This window comes from Strix uralensis, chromosome 4, assembly GCF_047716275.1.
Source record: "Strix uralensis isolate ZFMK-TIS-50842 chromosome 4, bStrUra1, whole genome shotgun sequence".
NCBI lineage: Eukaryota > Metazoa > Chordata > Aves > Strigiformes > Strigidae > Strix > Strix uralensis.
The window spans coordinates 36,931,803-36,951,329 of record NC_133975.1 but is presented as its reverse complement, the minus strand read 5'-3'; the positions used below and the strand labels follow the sequence as shown (position 1 = coordinate 36,951,329).

The 19,527-nt window shown below is 42.4% G+C and overlaps 1 protein-coding gene across 3 annotated transcripts in view; it reads right to left on the bottom strand.

Moving 5' to 3' along the window:
• The window catches only part of IRF2 (interferon regulatory factor 2), a 43,557-nt gene that overhangs the window by 16,943 nt on the left and 7,087 nt on the right, over positions 1-19,527 (bottom strand). Inside the window, exons 2-6 of one of the 3 annotated variants that reach the window (XM_074866402.1) lie at positions 8,293-8,422; positions 7,224-7,331; positions 3,158-3,284; positions 1,668-1,767; positions 882-1,058 (exon numbers count right to left, since the gene is read on the bottom strand). In XM_074866402.1, the coding sequence (XP_074722503.1) occupies positions 882-1,058; positions 1,668-1,767; positions 3,158-3,187 (307 nt within the window). In that variant the 5' untranslated portion in view covers positions 3,188-3,284; positions 7,224-7,331; positions 8,293-8,422. Of the gene's footprint in view, positions 1-881; positions 1,059-1,667; positions 1,768-3,157; positions 3,285-7,223; positions 7,332-8,288; positions 8,423-19,527 lie in introns of all 3 variants that reach the window. The other 2 variants (XM_074866399.1, XM_074866400.1) reach the window with 2 other exon arrangements.

Below are 19,527 nucleotides of genomic sequence, written 5' to 3'. Positions count from 1 at the left end.
CTTAAACTGAAGATGTGCCTTTCACTTCTCAATTTAAGAAATAGCAAACTGAGCTACAGGTGAACTGAACTGGATTTTAGAGGAACACCGTGTGTTTGGTTTGCGGGTTATTTTTTGTCCAAAAATTCTAGACACTAGAGGATACCAGAGGACTAAGGAAGCCATTGTCTACTCCATAAACCAGTAACAAAGCCGTAAGGACATCAAGGAGTCATAAAGAAGCCTATGTTTCTACTCCATAAGAAACCAAATACCCATGAGATTGACATGGTGGTTAGGTCCTCTCCTGGCAGGTGGGAGACCTAATCCCTAAAATTGCGGATTCAAACATAAGTTTCCGATTTCACCATTATCATGCTGTGGGGGCTGGTTTTTCATGGCCTAGTGTAGCTACGTAACTAACAAAGTGGTTTCACGGTTTAATGTTCTGAGCAGAGAGTGCAACGCTGCCACTCAGCTCAACAAAGCGCCAGTTTATTTCTACCCTTCCTTGAAAAAAGATACCAAAATGTCTGCCACCGTACTCTGAATGAGCCCTACTGAGTTAAATGCATTGTTTTCTAATATTCCCCTAATCATCTTCCTTGACTGAAGGAGACCTGGGACTACCATCTGAACACAACTCTATCAGCTTTAACAGAACACAATTTACACACATCACCAGTTTGGACACATTGCATCTTGTTGATCCTCCCTCCAAGTGGCTTTTTCTCATAACTGAATGTAGCCCATCTTCCACACAGCTATTGCTAAGTTCTGGGGAACATCTGGATAAAAACATCCAGCTTCACAGCAGAAGCAGAACCGGCACATTTTGTGGGCCCCAAAATAATAACAATGCCCCCAACACCATTTTCATATTGACAAACTCTCCCCTCTACCTTTTTTGGAAGGTCTTTCAGATAATGGCAGCATCCGGTATACCCTGAAGGCATTGTTTCCTTTCTTTATACTTTTGTCCTTCACTTCTTCTATGTCGGGCAGGGAGTTCATAGCACAACGGAAGTTTGCCTTCCACGTCTTTGGATCGGGTTTATCTACTCCTGACTGGTACTTTCCTAAGCAAGAAAAGAAAGTTAGGTACACACAACGTGCAATTGAAAACCTAAGGCGAATTAATAACACCGTAAGTTAACTTCAAGGTATCAGCCTTCGGTTCCCATGACAAGCATTCAAACATTAGCTGAGGTTGCAGGAGAGTGTTGTGATCTCATTCCCACGCACATTTCTAGAACACATGATGAACAGTTTCTGCTCAAGAAAGACCCAGGGCACTGCAGATCAGATGTGACTCCACAACAATGTGGAAAAGCTTGCACAGCATTTACCTTTATTATGTCTGGCTCAAATCAACAGAAAGGCATAAAAAGCCTAAGGGCCCAAGTCTACAAAGTGCTGACTGTGCTCTACTCCCAACAATTTTGAACCCAATCTTGTTAACGTTTAAATCAATTAAGTTTTACTGTGTTCCTCAATGCAAATGAGTTATGGTACTTCAATAAAGCTGGAAAGTATCACAGGCCTTGAAAAAAGCACTTATCCTCCCACAAATCTAGAAACTTAAATCCACTTTCTGTGTGAGTAAAAACAAAGACAAGAAAGAAGGAAAATGTAACTTTAAAAGGGAAAACAATGTGACAATCTGTCCTACAGGAGAGTTCCAATACCTGTGTGAATTGCCCAGTTTCTAAATAAGGGAGCATCTTTTTCAACATCCCACCCATGTCTTGCAGCATGCATCCAGGGAATCTGAAAAATCTTCTTCTCCTGGAAGGGAAAACAAACAGGAAATGCTGACACTGATTGACTTGAGGGATCCTCTGATGACTTTAAGTCACTTATTTAAAAGCAAGTTCCAGCATTGGCAAGTGTTATGGTTCCTTCTAACCCAGTGCTGCTGTCACTGAACTCAACAGGAAAATATCCACTGGCGTCACTGAAAGCAGAATACAGCCCTAAGTATATGAAATACTCAGAAGCCCCTTCACGGACGATGAGCCTGGCAGCTTTCCAAGCTGACACATGGATAAAACATGCAGTGCTACACATTTCTAAACATTCAAATGAAGGCTAGTTTTGGCAGCACAGACACTTTTATGATTAGAAAAATTGGGTATTAAACTAAACAACCCTAGGAACAGAGCAAATTCAAGGGATTTAGAATTTCAGCCAGTAAAATACTAGCATGGTAAAGGAAAGGGATCTCTCAAATTTATATGCCAAGCAAATGGACATATGAATATACCAACAGTAGACATCTCTCCAGTGGGGATAAAAAATACAAGACACCCATGTGAAGGGGTGGCACTGAAGATAGTTGAATGTATTTTAGTTTAGAAACTTTAGGCCAAAGAGAAGTGCATTTAAAGCAATCCAAAGGAAGGCATTTTTAAAATTATTTTTTTAACACACAACATGTAGTTAAACGAGGGCATGCCTTATGTGGCAGAAGTATAAACTGATTCCCAAAGGGATCAGAAAAACTCATGGAAGGCAGTACTCTGGTGACTATTAAAGATCATAGTTTTGGGATGCAGCTCAAGCTCTGGAAGCCCAATGGCCTTCAGAACTTGGACAGCATGTTCTCTATACTCCTTCCACAAGCACTTAGCACATAGGATACTGGGCCAGATGGATGCTGTGTCAGATGTGCTTTTATGTCATACAACACGGGAACAAATTCCTATGTGCTGATGACCTACAGGGCTGCTTCAGAACTCTTCACGCTCATTTCTGCAAAGCCATACAAAAGGAGTTTGTTCCAGAACACCTGTTTTTTCTCCCCTATTGGGGGAAATACATCTTATCTGGCTTCACATGAAGACATCTTGCACTATAAACACTGCCACTATACATTTAGATCCACTTCTCAGTCTGTGAAGAGAAAAGCACTTCCAGGGCAAAATGCACCCTCCTCCTGAGGTGGCCACCCGTGCTACATCAACTGAATTACACCCTAAAAGAGCCTATTTCCCTCCATTGACTACAAACAACTCTAGACAGGCAGCTCCCATTTAAATGACTGCATTGTAGATGTCTGCAGTCGGGTGAGATAAATTCTTTGCCCTTTCCCCTTCCTCCAATAACCATTTTTCTTCCTTGTCTGTCTGGTTAACGTTTCACTACTGTCAAGGTTAGGTTTATTTCCCTTCCTTACCATGTGATCTTTTCTTTTTTGAGCCTGCATTTTGTATCGTCCTTCAACTCTTGTCTTCAATCCTTTCTCTCATTTACATTCATTCACTTGTTCCGAATTGCATTCTTCCCTTCTCACTTGGCTTCATCTTTAATTTTGGTGAAAGCACAGATTTAACACATTCCTCATTCCCCTTCAAACCCTCACACTCTCATCCTTCCTCTTAATCTATTCCCATCACTTCTCTCACGTGCCTTTTGCTTCCTTATTCTTCCCCCTCTATGTAGTTAAATCATCCTACAGAGATGCTCTCCTTTTTCCCCAAGTAGAAGTGGTCTAAAGAAAGCCTCAACCCCACTATCCTGTGGTCCACAGCACTATTGTATTCATCAGAGCTAGAAAAAGCTTCCTTGCCTCTACTCTCCCATAGACTATAATGAGCATGGAAAAAAATTCTTACTTCCATAGAAAAAAATTTCTGTCAACAAGAACTTTAAGAATTGACCAGATTAAAAAGTCATCTCATGCTTAGTAATGGGGAGAGGTTTGAACAATGCTACACAACGCTACGGAGGTTATACCACGGATTTCATATTCCATATAATTCAGAAAGTTCTACAGGAACTAGCAGACTGAACAAGACTCCAGACACAGCATCCTGTCATCATCAGCCATACTCACTGCTTCAAAGGAAGGTGCCAGGACACTCTCAACAGCCGTCTCAGTGTTCATTATAGTGTTTCTGTTCATTACAGAAAGTTCTTTCCAATCCCAGATGACTTGAAGCACACAGACTTATAGCAAATTATAATTTAAATAAAAAAAATCACTGAATCCATGTATTATAATTTTATAATACATATGTAATTTTACATACCTATATAGAAACTACAGATTTTCTCATCAACTATCAAATATCTAATCTTCTCTGAAATCCCACAAGACTGCTGCTTGCAGCAATACCATGTGGGTTTGTGTTCTGCTCTAGTTTATCTAGATGCCTTCTATTTAAATACTAATTTTTGATTTCACACATTATCAAACATTTACCTATATCCTTCTTCAGTCAATGTTCCCTAATAATGATCTTAATAAGAAAAGGCTCATCAGTGCTTTCCCTTAGACTTGGAAAACCATGTGCTGTCCGGTACAGCACTCCATCACTGGACATTTGTGTAGGAGTCTTCTGCTGCTATTAAAAAATGAGCCTCACCTAAGGTCAAAAGCACAATCCACAAAACTTTTGCAGCATAACAGGAATTGTGAACAAACTCCAGTGGGGACATCAAAAGGGAAAAGGTGTCACATTCTTAGAAATCAGAAGAGGAAAATAGTATCGAATGCTTGCAACCCTAGCATTGCAAAATGCTTCAGGCAGGTGAACGAGCATGCAATCACATATTAGCTAGAAAGTCATAGGACAAATTACAAATAGCAGCATCTGTCTGGAGGGTAATACTCCAAGCATTCATAAAAGCAGCAGGTTACCTCTCGACTCCTGTTACAGCTACTCTGAATGTTTACACTCTAATTTCCTTTTCCAGACCCATGAGGGACACTGACCTCTCATTATCCCCCTCCTCACACCACCTCTGCCCTCTACTGAACTATGTCATTTCCTTCACACCTCCCAGTTTTGTCTCTCTGGGAAGGTAAAGAAATTCCTTCCTCCCTCATGTCATTCAGCAGGATAACATTTTCACCAGGGAGGTACACAAGTATTTATTTTTTAAGCCCTATAGAGAAGGGTCTCTTCTGGAGGGGAACACAAAGCAGGCCTAATAATGTGATCAACTGACAGTAGGGGAAGGAATTACGTTAAGTCAGCTGTACCTGATTTGTCATTTTTAACCGAGAGAGGTTTAATTCCTTTCTCAGTCTGGAAAAATTCCCCAAGAAGAGACAGTCAATGACAAACTCAGAATGGTAATTGTTTCTTTAGTATGTAAATCTTAGTTCCTTAAAAGCAAAAGTGCATGCACACACACACACATGCACACACCCACACAGGAGTGCCACTCTCTTGCTAATCTGACCCACCTTCCTTTTCTGTACTGTGAACTTGCCTTTACCAAACTCTGATTAAAATACACAAATCCCAAAATCCTACATCCTCCAGAGTCAATTCCGTGGGTACAGAACGGGCTGTGATTCCAATGACACTATCATTGATTCCATGCATGGCTTTGTTTACGGTCAGGATTTACAGCAAGAACAGAAATATTTTTGGTTTAATGATTCATTGTTGGAATGAATGTTTAAACATTTTTAAACAGAAATGCTCAGAAGTGCAATGTTGAGTACAATAAAGGCAACCCAGAATGATGCCAAATCACAGGGCAGAAGTGGGGAATCAGCATTTAATAAACCTCAAGGCAGGCCACTTAGCCTGGTATCCTCTTTCTAGTAGAAGCCAGAGCTTTGTTTTAGAAAAAAAAAAAAATTACAATACTTTATTTGTGAGACAAGCCTTGGTCAATATAGAATATTCTAAGGACAAAATCTCCTACCGACTCTTGCATGCAAACAGTTTACGCCAGAAGCACAAGGCAGAAACCACTGCAACAACACAATCAGAGGGCTGCAAACACTGAACAACATGACACACATTGCAAACTGCCTTTATGGGCTGGTGGGCTAAACTTGGAAAAATGAAGCCCTTAGCACAGTGGCAGCATTTTCACACTGCAGAGCAAGGGAGGCAAGTACAATCCTGGAGTGTACCAAAAAAGGTTACATGAACATAACGTAGAGATGACAACATTCTATTTAAGAGTAATATGCTCAAATCTGAAATACTGTGCCCTACTAAGTGCAGAGAAATTATTTTGGGATTGGGCAGGAATGCCCAGCAAAGAACAGCAGAGATCGACTGTCAGCAGGAGAGAACTGACACCAAGGTACAGATACTCAAGGAGAAGAATCCATAGGGACCTGAACATGGGACTCAAATTACAAAGACAACAGTAAAAACTGGTCTCTTCCTCCTCTTCAGCTGTGACCCCATTATGCAAGAACAAGGACCTACTCAAATTCACAGGGCAGCTAACTAGGGAATGGATAAAGCAATATTTATTTACCCAGCCACAGCATCTGAGAGTCGCTGATGCAGGAAGTTCCTGAGAAGCAAAATTTGTAGCTGAAATTTAAAGGGCTCCTGATAATTTTATAGTCACAAGCATTTCTAGCTTTGAAAGCTGAAATGAAAAGTAGTAATCTTAATTGCCATTCTTCAGCTCTAAAAATGAACACCTGAGCACCACAACTACTACTATAGGGAGGATACCAGACTAACTGGGTTAGTGTTTTAACCAGAGTGGCAGCTCCTGTTTCTGCACCTGATTTTGTGCATTTCCACCCATTCGGATAATAAAGTAGACTCTGTAGCCAGAACTCCTTCATGCTTTTCAGTGTGGTGAATTACTCTCCTGCATACTGCAGAATGCATGCAGTATTTCCAGGGTTTATTACTGTTCAAAGTCTCAAATACACTCCTTGGTTTTATTGAGCCAATTAAAAAAAATCAAATTGGGCACTGACATTTTGGAGCCCATGCTTGTGCTCTCAAAGTGTCTCGAGCTCTCAGTAAGAGCTCAGGACCAGGAATATTAGGTTTGGGTCTGACAGGGGAAAAGTTCCCCCATTTTCTCCCAGGTTGAAAAGTATAAGAAGTCATGCAAGTCTGAAAGAGGAGATCGTTGCTTCAACCCAGAGTCTAACACAGACTATAGCCTTCCCCCTCAGGAGAGCGTTTTGTTCACATCCCTCTGACGCTGCTTGGTGAGCAATCTGTTCCCAGCTTAAAAAAAACCCTAGCGGAGTCTCCAGAAATGCTCACTTCAACAACAAAGAGTTGGAAAATGCTTTCAAAGGAGCCACAGATCCACAGGCCAAAGCAGGACGCCTCAGATCTGGCAGGAGAGGCAGGAGGAACAGGTTCAGCAGGAAGCATTCAGCTTTGCCCTTCCTCCCCATGTCACCCCTTTGAGAACAAGGAATGAGCTGATTTACCTATTCAAACCTCAGCCACTGCTATAAAGTCCCTCTTGACCAAACGTACACACACACATACGTGCACCCCCCTTACCTTATTTAGCCATTTCAGCCCTGGTATCCTGTTAGAGTTGATTTGCTCTTCCAGCCAGGGGCGCATCCGCATCCTTTCGACAGGCATTGTCACCCACCCAGGAAGGAGCTGCAGAGAACAAGGGACGAGGTTACTTGTTTTCCAGACAGAACACCCAGGCAGCTCCACATCTCTGCACAGTACAGAGATTAAAGCTTTGCAGGCATCAAACAATTATAATAGTGACTTTGGATCTGTGTGGGAGCCTTCCCTAAGAGCAACTGAGATAATAAAGCCTTCTCTATGGCAGAAAACTCTTCTGGTACACTTGGATTAGGAAAACCTTCACCTGAAGAAGACACATCATATCGGCAAAAGCTTGTCTGCTGATATAGGTGGGATACAGAGCCCACGAAGAAAAACAGTTATGCTCCTGAAGAGACCTCTTTTTGGCCCACGTACCTGCATTTGCACAAGACTTTTTTGAAAAAAAAAAAAAAAACCTACCCAAAAAAATTCACATGCAGAAGGCATCACTGTACTAGCTAAAATGATGCACCTGCTAATAAGAGTGCTTACAAATGGCTGTTTCTGTCCCATAAACTTGACTAAAATTATGAAAAATACATTTTACATCACAGCAATTTATCAGACCACTTTGGTTCTGGCTGAGTAGTTTGACCCCCTCCCTTCAGCTTTCTCTGATCAACTCAATCACTGATTTTTTAGCTGCTATTTTACATTTCGATATTGCTTAGCTCAGAAGTGAGCGCTTTACAGCCCCCTCAGCTGCACCACACCACATTATATTATTCAGTTAAGACTCAAACTGACTTTTTCTCTCTCTCTCTCTCTCTCTCTCTCTCACATACACACACACGTGACCCTGATGCCACTTCCCTGTTTAGAGCTGTAAATTATTGACACAAGAGTCCAAAGTCTTGAACCCGAGGCAGAAAATTTTAAAAACATTAACCTATCTCAGGCACTGCTCTAAAAGCGCCAATCGGTATTAGACACATGTTAAAGCACCACATTAAACTCCTGTTAAGCAGCCTGCAACCCATCATTTCCACATTCAAGTACTTGCATTTAGGCTGCTGCTTCTCCTCTCCCTCTCTGCACCAGGCTCAGCTCCTTCCTCTCTCCTTTGTTCTTCACATCTGTGTTCTCTGCATCATTCTTAACTTCTCTGCTCCGCTATTCTTGTCACCTTTGATCTTAAAAAAAAAAAAAAGGAGAGGAAAAAAATGAGTAGGCCACATATTTGAAAGCACACAGCAATGACACAAATGTAAATGCGTTTGTTCTTGCTTCCTATGGGAGTACAGGCATCAGACAGACTAACAATTAGGCAGTACCAAGCCCACACCCAGCATAAGAGGAAGAAAAACGTTCAAAGTTTCCTCTCATTGCTCTGAGGACATGTATTTCCTGAAACTAATAAGGAATTAAAACCTGAGTGCAACAATAAGGCTCTTTGATGTGTTCAGAGAATTTACCAGCAGCCATGTTCACACTAATCTCTTAGCAAACATACTGGCATTTTATTCACTACTGTGTGGAGCTGGTCACTCACGCTTCAGCCGTAGCCTTTTCCAGTAACTATGAATTTCTAACATAGCTCAGAAAATGGCTGCAACTGCTCAGCTCCCTTTCAGGTTCATGTCAGGCATGAGAAAACAGCCAACCCCAGAACCCAACAGTGTCCAAGCCCTTGTGCAAATCCCTTCTCTCTGCAAGAGGGAAACTGTTCTCTGGGTGAGGGCGATGTGGGTGCAGCTTTTTCAGCCCCTGGGACGGTGGCGAGCAGCCAGTGATGCCGATGCAGCCCCCTCTGCTTGGCACCAATGATGCTCATCCAGGTTGCAGAGTGTGTACAGGAGATCTGTACCATCTTTACCTACTACATCTTGGGTCAAAGCTGAAAAATGCAAATGGCAATGTACTAAAAACATGAGCAAATTTTTATTTGTCTGTCAAGGAAGAAACAAGGAGATGCAACAATCATCTTAGATGCATTTCTTTGTAAGCCATCTTTAAGTATGCGTGCACTTTGAGACAATTCCTGGAAACACTGCATCATCTTCAGCATTCAATGTATGAGTGCTCCCATTTAGCAGTGGGACTCATCTTGCCTTCTGGGTAATGAGCCCCTAAGACAAATTTCAAGCCCATCTGAATGAAAAAATTAGACAGAAGGCAGAAAAGTCATCTTGAAGGCAGCAGCAACGAATCCCATTTGGAACAGGCAACGCAGAAGAACAGACGCTGCCCTTGTGCAAAAGCAATGCATTTCAGGAGACGAGAAAGCTGCCAACGTTGCTACTACAAGGAAGCCTGTCTTGCCCAAAACAGCACAGTCAAACCAGTCGCCTCTTCCCTCCCACATCCCCAGTGGCTTCCCCAGCTGCTCCCTCGAAGATGCTGCGATGCTCATCTCCTTTTCGGTACCCTGGGACTCCTCTGGGATTAGCACCTGCAGCTGTCAGCACACACCTTCACACCCATCACCCACACAAAGGCAAATTAATCCAAGGTAATCAGAAAAGAGGTCTGGCTGTCGAGAAGGGAGGAGTGGCTCCCAAGATCTGTTTATCTGAAAGTAAAACCAAACCCAGCTAAAAATAACCAGCAATGATGTCCAGGTGGAGGGAACAATGGGCATCTTCTGGGAGAACGTCTTTCATAAAGGAGCAAGCACAGTATGCTTCTGCTCATCAAAACACACCCCATGCTCCTCTAAGAGCATGTGCTGCTGAAAATAAAGCCTGATGTCTTTAGAAGACACCCCCAGACCTGTCTGACTCAGGACAGCACTACCACAACAGTGCTAAAATGTGGGGTTTTTTGGCAGTTGCATGTCAACAACATCCTTGTGATGAAAATACCAAGTCAACTCTACCAAGTAATTGCCTATGAGAAATGAAGGTGCTGCATCTTCCTTCCAGAGCTGTCAAATGCATGACTTATTTCTGCAGAAAGAAACATCAACTTCTGTAGTGCCTTAAAAGTAGCCTCTGTCTGTTCCTAAGCACGGTTAATGGGTGCTCTTGGGAACCTTATTCCGATGGCTCCAGGTGGGAGAACCTGAAGTCCATCCATCAGTGTGTAGCAGGACAATCACCTTCTGCTATTGTCATTCAAGTTTGTAAAGACCTTTGAGATTCTCCAAAATAGACAGCAAAGGCATGTAAAGTTTCAGAGGCCATCACCTAACATCAAACCAGCTTCACCCTCCATCAGAATACATTAATTATAAATGAAACCTACAAAGCCAGAAACTAAGGTGAGCCATACAAAACAGCAAGCATGCCAAGTTCCTTCGCTCCAGCCTCTCTCCACTGTTTACCCAGCAGAAAAGAAAAAGCAGAAACAGTCAATCCTTTTAAGGAGAATGAAACATCAACATTTATAATCTGAAGCAGGCTGTAAAACCGGGAGCACCTATGCAGCTATCTCCCATTCCTGATCAACGTTAACGTTGCACTTCCCCTGCACATTTACACATATAAGAAGCTACATGCATTTGTCTTTTTTTTGTAGCAGGACAAGTGGACTTTTACCAGTATTTTCAGAGCAGCCAAGGCATTTAGTCCCCAGCGGCTTCACCACCACCATGAGCTCCTGAGCTGTGGTGACCCACCCAATGGCCTAAGCAAACTGCTCCAGAAGCCTGGTTACCTTTCCAGCCTGAACCTTCATACTCAGGTCAACTGGGAGAAGAATGGCTTAATGCCTGCTGTGGGTCACTTGGCACAACCTTCCTCCACCTTGGAGAGAGCATGGATGGAGATGCCCAGGGAAGAGGAGTGGAGCTGGCTGGGGCTGCAGGGGGAAGGAGCAGCTCCAGCTACACCAGCAGCAAAGAAGCACCTCGCATTCCACCACCCCATCACCTCCACCCTTCAGTCCCATCCCAATTTTTACTGCACACTAATGATACTCTTTTCATAGGCAGCTTTGTAAACAAGACCAGGGAACTTAGCAGGCTTACAAGCAACACCTCTTTCTGTAAGGCCTTTTTTGTCTGTTTGAACCCAGACCATAGGTCTTATCCTGCTAAAAGACACGTGTGACATCACAATCAAGAGGGAGGCCACTCCAGCATGGGAGTGGCAAGGAGCAGCTGGGGAGGACAGGAAGGAATCCCTTGTCCCGTGTTTTTCTGTGTCCTCTGCTTTTAGACAACAGCTTCAAACTTGGTCAGTACTGACCCCCGGCATCTCTTTGGGGAGAGCTCAGGAAAATGCTTAACAGTCCCAGAGACCCACATCGGAGTCAAACTTTCTGGCATTACATTGCAAATAACTCCTGTTTGTTTTTTCTTCTGGTTTATCGCTGTCCCATGGTGGGGGAAGGGAAGAATAACTGCCAAGAAACACAGTCAAATGCTAATGCAGATGGGACGTAAGAAAGCATTTTTCTGCCCTACAAGAAAAGAGGAGCTCATTTAGACATGAAGTAGGGCTACCTGCCTGGATTCATTTCATGAACACTTGCCATTCTTAACAGAACAGCCAATCTTCAAGAACTGCAATTTTTAACCATACCTCCTACAAATGTATTAAGGCTGGTAGCTCCATGAATATCATTGCCCTTTTCTTGCTCCAATTTTACCACCTGCCTCCTTCTTAAAGGGGGCCGTAGTCAGGGGTGGTTGCCTTTTCGTGGTGGGAGTTTAAATGTATCAATGGACATTAAGACATCAATAAAATTATTCCCCAACAAGCACCAAGCATGCGAAACACTAACCCCAACTCAATGGCCCTTGCCTGGAGGGGGAGGCCACTGGGAGCCTGCAAGGAGCCAAGCTCTGTGCAAGAAGCATGGCCCACAGATGCGCTGATGCCACAGTTTATGGAGGGATTATTTTGACCTTCTTCAAAACTTTATTTACTGCACTATTTGTGCTAGTCCTGAAGTCAGTTCAGCCTTTTTTTTGCAACTAGATACTGCAAAAACATGGTGGAGACTACCCCCTGACAAGCTATAAACTGTCCTAATCCTGCAGACGTGACCCGGAGGAAGAGTGCTGAGGAGAGCGGACAACACAGGCCCCTGCTGAAGCCAGGGCCAGCATAACCCAGTTAGGAACACAGAGACTGGTGTTACTGACACAGCCAATCAGTAACACCGCTCCTGCTACCACATGTTGCACTTGAAAATGAGCTTTCTACAAGGAAATTACACCAGCAGCCTGGGGTGAAGCATGCAAGCCAGCTTCCTAAGATAGGCACGGCTGAAAGAAGAGTTGTAACGGCCTACGAGAGGGAAGCACAGGTATAGCAACGTTTTTAGGAGCAGTCACACAAAGGGCATTGAGCAAGTAGCTGTCATCACAGCATCCTTAAGACACAATAAACCACACTGAATTTCAGCTCTATACTTCTTCGCAAGATGTATTTTGCTAAGATTCTTTATGCAAGACTCTTCAGAAGAAAACTCACAGCACTCATTTATTTTTTAAGAGATATTAGAAAAATATTGCTTATTTTCAAGAGCTATTTGTCTTTAAAGAGACATTAGAAAAAGATGTAAGTGATGTTTCCAATTCATATATACATATAAATAATTTCACTCCGTAATGTTCAATGAAGACCTTGTAGTCCTCCCTACTCTCTGCTAAAACATTCCCTCAAGTCTGACTTTTGGCTTTTCCCTGACGGATATAACACTCCTGCCATACAGAAAGCGTAACCTTTCAGAATGAAGAGCTCTTCACTAGAATTACGGCAGCTGTAGACAGAAAGTGAAAGCAACGGCATCGCAGGCATTAAATCTGAGCAGTACAAGATGTTCTCTTCCCTTCAGTTTCACTCCCTCCGATAGCATCTGGATAACTGAAAAGGCTCAAAGGTTATCCTAAAAACACAAGCCACTCTATGTCTATGGATTTTTTTTTAAAAAATGTATTTCTATGGAAGTAAAAAAAAATAAATCTGAAAAATCAATTCTTCTTTCCCTATCAGAAAGTACACAGTCAGAAGATTTTCCAGTATATGGAAATATTACTAATGATTGTGAGAAGGTAAGGTGGGATAAGATACTTGGAGGTGCATTTGTGAAGTAGGTCACAGACCTTCCCCAGAGCTGTGAAAAAACAGTTGTTCCCCAAAGAACACGTACATGGTATCTATTTCTCTTTTCTCTGCAAATACAGAACTGACAATTTTTTTTTTTAAAGCTATCTTGTACTTGTGCTTTGCTGATAAAGTTTTAAAGTATTCCCTTTGTTTGCTAACGCTGCTGCAGTTCAGAAAAGCATCAATCACCCTGTGTGGCCAAACAGATATGCTGAAATGAGACCATATGCTAATTTTAGGATTCAGAGAACTGGGTTCTGTATTTGTCCCTGTGCCAAGACTGTTCCAGGATACAAGGAAACATGATCTTATTTTAAGGAACAGTACTCGGAGCAAAATTCTGCCCCTCAGTCACAGCTTGGACTCGCCCTTCATATAGGATTTTGCATATAGGACCACCTTTTTCAACTATTCCACTGTGGATGCCCCTTTCAAAGCTAAGTACATGTTTACCCGTATGTACTCTGACCAAGCCCTGCTTGGAAGACAAACTCATCAGAGGCATAGAGACTTTTCCTGGGTAAGAAAACTTGTTAGCCTCACCTGCCCAGAAATACTTCAGCAATGTGAGGTTGACACTGAAACACAGACAACTGAACTGCACTTTACTTAGCTGCTCCAATTTTGGAGATGTGAAATTCCCCTGCCCGCAGCCCACAGGGAGACAGACTTCTGCCCGGCGCATTTCCCATCTACCACAACGAGAAGGGAGAATCTCACCATTGATGCTGCAGAAGCAGAATTAACATGCCATCTTTCTGATAACCCCAAATTATGCAATATCTGTATCTTTCTTGGAACCAACAGCAAAACACATAAAGTAGGATTAGTGAACAAGGGAAAGCGGGCATAGCTCTTCTCAGAGGTGCAAGGGTTAAGGGTCCAGAATAAAATCCTGAAGATCTTGGAGTTGAAAACAGATATGAAGCAAGAAAACGCATAAAACCCTGTAAGAGACTTTCTGGATTCATTGATAGTTAGACAGCAAAACCTACCCTTTCTGGTCTTTTAATTGACATGTAATGGCACCTCTTGCATTCCCTAAGAATACTGTTAGTGATATCCTGTTGAAGAGGGAGAGATGAGGGAAACATCACAACTCTGCTGGCAGATTTGCTTATCACTAAGCGCCTCTTGCCTTGCACTCCCTTAAAGCATACCCCATGGCCCACTGCTCCACAGACCCAGCTCCTGCCTTAGCTATAACACTTGATCCACACTGTAGCAATGGCAATATTTTTCCTGCTCTTTCCTAACACTTTGGTGGCAGCAGCAAAGACACCATGAGCATGCTATATCCTTCCTGTCCATCACCAAGAAAAATAATTCAACGCAGGCAGGAAAGGTGGTATCTTATTTGCTCAGGTGCCTGCAGGAAGGAGGAAACTCCATCAAGATAGGCCGGAAAGCCAACAGTTGGAGGGAGAGCAGGCAAGGTGGGATGGTGCCGGTCCTGGGCAGACAGCCAGGCCTGGCCATTAGGAAGAACCTGTACAGGCAACCAAATGTGGCCAACAGGACCACGGCTGGTAAAGGGAAAGCTCTGTGAGGTGGTGAAGCACCTGGGAACCAGGCTGCAACAGCTACCCAATTTCCCAAGCCCCTGCTTCGTAGGGGCCAGGTTGTGCTCACCTCAGGCTGTAAGGAGGTGCAAGGTAGGTGGAGGGGGAGAGAGGCAGTCGGCAGGCCCTCCTCTCGTGCTGCTGTACCCAAGAAAGATACACAGAGGTAGAAAGAAGAAAAGCCCTTTGTCCTTCAAGGGACAGAGGGTGAAAAACACCAACCAACCCAACATTCCCTGGGAAAAAAAACCCAAACAACAACAAACAAAACAAAGGCAGCAAATACCTCAAGCCTGTATTGAAATCAGCATTGCAGACTGCCTGAGAAACATGCCCAGGAAAATGTACAATGGGAACTCATACTGTATATAGAGTGTGTTTCATCAGCCCTATAGCATTTCTGTTCCACCCAAAGGGTGTTAACATGCCCTGGCTGGGATTCAGACATTACACATCAAAACAGACTCTTTCCTTTGGTTTCCATGCAAAGCTTATTATCCCTCACCAGCAAAGACATGAGTTGTTATTTTGCAGTGATCTCAGGCACCATTAAAGGTAGCCCTCGGATCTGCAGACTAGAAGTGCAATGAAGGAAAGCCATCTTATTTCAATACAACAGAACCAGAAGGCTGGTTTTTTGCTTCTGGACTTAGCCATAATGAAACAACACCTCAACCTCTCAATACCTGCAATAAAATTTCCCTTGCACTGACTCCTATGTCGAACATTATCATGACACTTGAACAACACGATGCCTGTGGCTGAGCCCATTCACTTCTCTGGCATCGCAGTGACTTACATCAGCTGGGAACTTGGCCCAGGCTTCCAACAAATACATTTGTTAAAGATCATTTCCGCAGTACCCTTGCCATGATGATCATCTGCACATACATCAATGTCTGCAAGTCTGGTGACAATACAAAATTACTGCTTTACTTTCAGCTGTAAAGGAGTATTTTGTTTCCTGAGGGTTTCTTTCATCTGTTTCCCAGGTCTTGCATGGAGATGCCAGATTCTGGTGGCATCAGGATGACAACTCGTCTATGCAAGTGATAGTCAACAGCATGTGATTACGAAAACTCTCCCCCTGCCACCTCCTCCAGGAGTCTGAAAAGCAGCCATTACTTCTACCTGATTTATTTTTGTCTTAAGCTTTGTGTTACATCTGATGATTGATTAAGATCTGTCTTTACTATCTGGGATGTCTAACTATTTTTCCCCAAAAGCCACCTAGAAGAGAGGTGGTGACTTTTCAGTAGAGAGCTGTACTTGACTCAGGCAAATTTGGGAACGGCTTGTTTACAACAAGAAAACTGCTGGCACGGTTGTCAGGGAATAATTAATTCCTTGCACTGGGGAGCAGTTATCCCCCAATAAATCAATTTTACTCCAGAATTAAGTGCTCACATACAAATCCACTCCCGAATACCACATGTGCTGGCTGCTGCTGGGTCAGTCAGTATCCACGGAAGCAAAACTCTGCATGTTCTTGAAAGCTGCCAGGAAAACTCAGCATTTGACACCTGATTCATAAAGAATTTTCCAGCCTGGTGAAAACTAAAAGATTATTAAGGCTCAAACAATTATCCACAATCACTTCTTTTATCATACTGATGCAACTCAACAGCATTTTTTTAACTCTCTCCGTGGCTCTGTTACACCAACGCTCTTACACGCTCTGTGACTAGGTTTACAGGAGACATCCCTAAAACTTTGAACAAGCACAGCATGTTTCCTACATGTGTCCCTCTGAAAACAGCGGAAAATCACACATGCAAGTATCTGCAAGATCGGGTTCTTAAATTGTAAAAATACTTTTTAAAGCCTGGGCAGACTTCATCTCCATGTCCTGTCTAGCATTCTTCTGCCTAAGTACAGGGTCAGTGCTTTATAGGGTGCTATATATGAAAAGCAGCCATCGTAAAACAAAAGTCCTTAATCTCAATGTTCCACACTGGTGGCTTGTGAGGCTCCGACTGGATTGCAGAGAAGACAATGACATTTTAGAGGCACTCAGAGAGGCAGAAAAATTATTCCAGATAGCTAACACTGAGAAATGTGTTCAAGGAAGAGTTTTCACATTCACTGGCCGTGACCTGCACCTGATGTAATCCACCTTGCTCGGATTGGGCTTGTTTCTCACAGCTACCTTTGTTTGTATAACATACTGTTCTGCAACACACAGCAAAAACTATTTGCACACTACACTAAAGTGCGATTTAATATTTGCTTAAAGCTTTCATTTTATTGTCTGGGCAAGGGCAGTTTCTACCACTGAAGTTAATAGCTAACCCACACCTAAACTTTTGCTACCCGAACTTCTAATCGCTAGCGCAGCACCCAGAACCAAGAGCAAAAAACATAAACTACCTCTGCTTAACCTCACAGTGAGCACCAAAACCAGCCCTTTCAAGAAAGCAGTTTCTGCTTTACTTCCAAGAGAAGGTATTAAAGCAAAGTATACACTATTTTGGATTTGTAAAGAACACTCTGCCAGTTACTTAGATGCTTTCTTTACAGACAGACCACAGCAGTCACAGACTTGGGGGCTGGGATCCTCTGAATCATCCACACTGCGAACTGGAAACATGTCTGTCACATGCACTTATTTACAGTTACAAAAATAGCACTATGAAAGAAGCAGATGTGTTCAGCACAAAAAATAAATTGAATTAGCTATTATAGAGATATTGCCTGACACTGGAGAATTAAAGAGAGAAATGTCTTTCTCTTGTACATACACTTGAAAGGCTTGCACTTAAAGAGTGCTAAGTATTAAATGTTTAATACTGACGCTTGTTGAAATGGTATGATGTAATTCTCCTTTTTATAAAAATGCTACTTTTTCCACTGCCACAGGAACTTCTTAACTCATTTTCATGTTGAGATATGAATAGTTAATAGGATCGGTTACAAGATGTGCTCTTAATTTAAAGTTTTTGTGTTGTCCACAGACCAACAGCATTGAGACAGCCTCAATTTCTGATCTGCAGCAGCTATTTCTATCTTGGAATTCCGCTTCCTGAAATCCTACTGAGCTAAAGTGAGACCACTGAACTCATCTTCATTTCTCATCTAAGCCAGATAATATTATTAATGTAAACAAAGCTAGTCTTCATCAGCTTCCCTCATCAATCTCAAACCTCCAGAACAGTTTCGGCATCCAAAGAATTTAGTTTTTATATGTTCAAATGTAATGTGTGCAAATGTGTGAGAATCAGACCTCTGGAATTGAAGTCCTTCATTTCACCCTAGTACAGCTTCAGCAGAGCAGCGATTGTCCAAGCTTCTCCTCAACATCCAACCTTTTTCTCGATATAGCCCAGGAGCATGCGTCTCTACATATGAGAAAGATATTCATTCAAGACTCCACAGCCACCCAATGTTTGGCCATCTTTTGACTAAGTCACAGGCTAGTTCTCAAGGTCAAAAAAGACCTTCTAGCTGTTGACTGATCTGTGGAAATGGAGTGAAACCGTTCGCAGTCATTTCATGTCATCAGCAAAGCTGATATCAGATAACATCTTTTGGTTACTGTGGATCTGACCCAGATCTAAGTGGACGATCCCAAAGGTGGGGAGCAAAAAAAAGCCCATCACATGTGTTATACCCGATCCTATTAATAACTCAAATCTCAACACGAATAAAATTCAAGCTCACCTACAAGCTGAATAACACCCTTTCAACATACTCGATGTCATCACCTCCATTGTACTTTCTGTACACATTTGCCACATTGCCACAGCATTTCAAAACGTGACTTCCGTGACTGAAGAAGACACCGCCTCCCATACTGTGGGGCCATTGCCCAGACCACTGGGTGGGAAAACTGGTACCCAGATAAACCCGGGAGAGCAACTCCTACTCCCTACTGTGTAGTCTGCTAAAGAAGTGCTGTCATGCAGAAGTTGAATTTACTGACAGATGAAACAAATAATAAAATTGAAATAATTTTTAAAGTTCAGCTCTCATGCTTCTTTGTTCTGTGTTTATTCTTTCATTTTTGCCAACTGGGAAATGAAAACCAATGGAATCGGTTTCACTTTTGTTTATATTTGGTTTCAATTTTATCCTCAAGTTTTGCTTTCATCTTTTTCATGTAACACTGTTGGGATTTCAGATCCTGCAGGAAACCTTTCAGTAATTTAAAAATATTAGTCTCCTACCCTCCCTTTTTTCCTACTGTGGAATTATTTTTATTTTAGGTAAATTTTTTAAGATGCTGTCACAATTCTGGAATGCATTTGGGGGTGGGGGGTGTTTGATTTTGATTTTACAAGTTTATATGCCACATCCAATTAAATTCAGTAGTTCAGTATTTTCCACTGGCTTCATCTCTCAGTTGCATATAATGTACGTTCACACGATTGAGCAAAACACCTTAAAAGAGCAGCCAGTGCACCAAATGCACAAAAGCTCACATCGTGAACCAAATGCAGGTTATATATATGCATGAAATGCCCCTGAAGACCTAAACTTACTGATACCTTAATTTATTACAGAATAAAGGCATTATCTTCTTTAGATAAAGCTGTAAGAGGTTTGCCTGTAATGCTGTCAAGCACCGTGCAATATAAACAGGAATATTACAGTACAGACTTTGTCTTCTGTGCACTCATAAAGTCCTTCAAGTCACATATATCCCTCCATATATGTCAAAAAGCAGAACTTAACCAC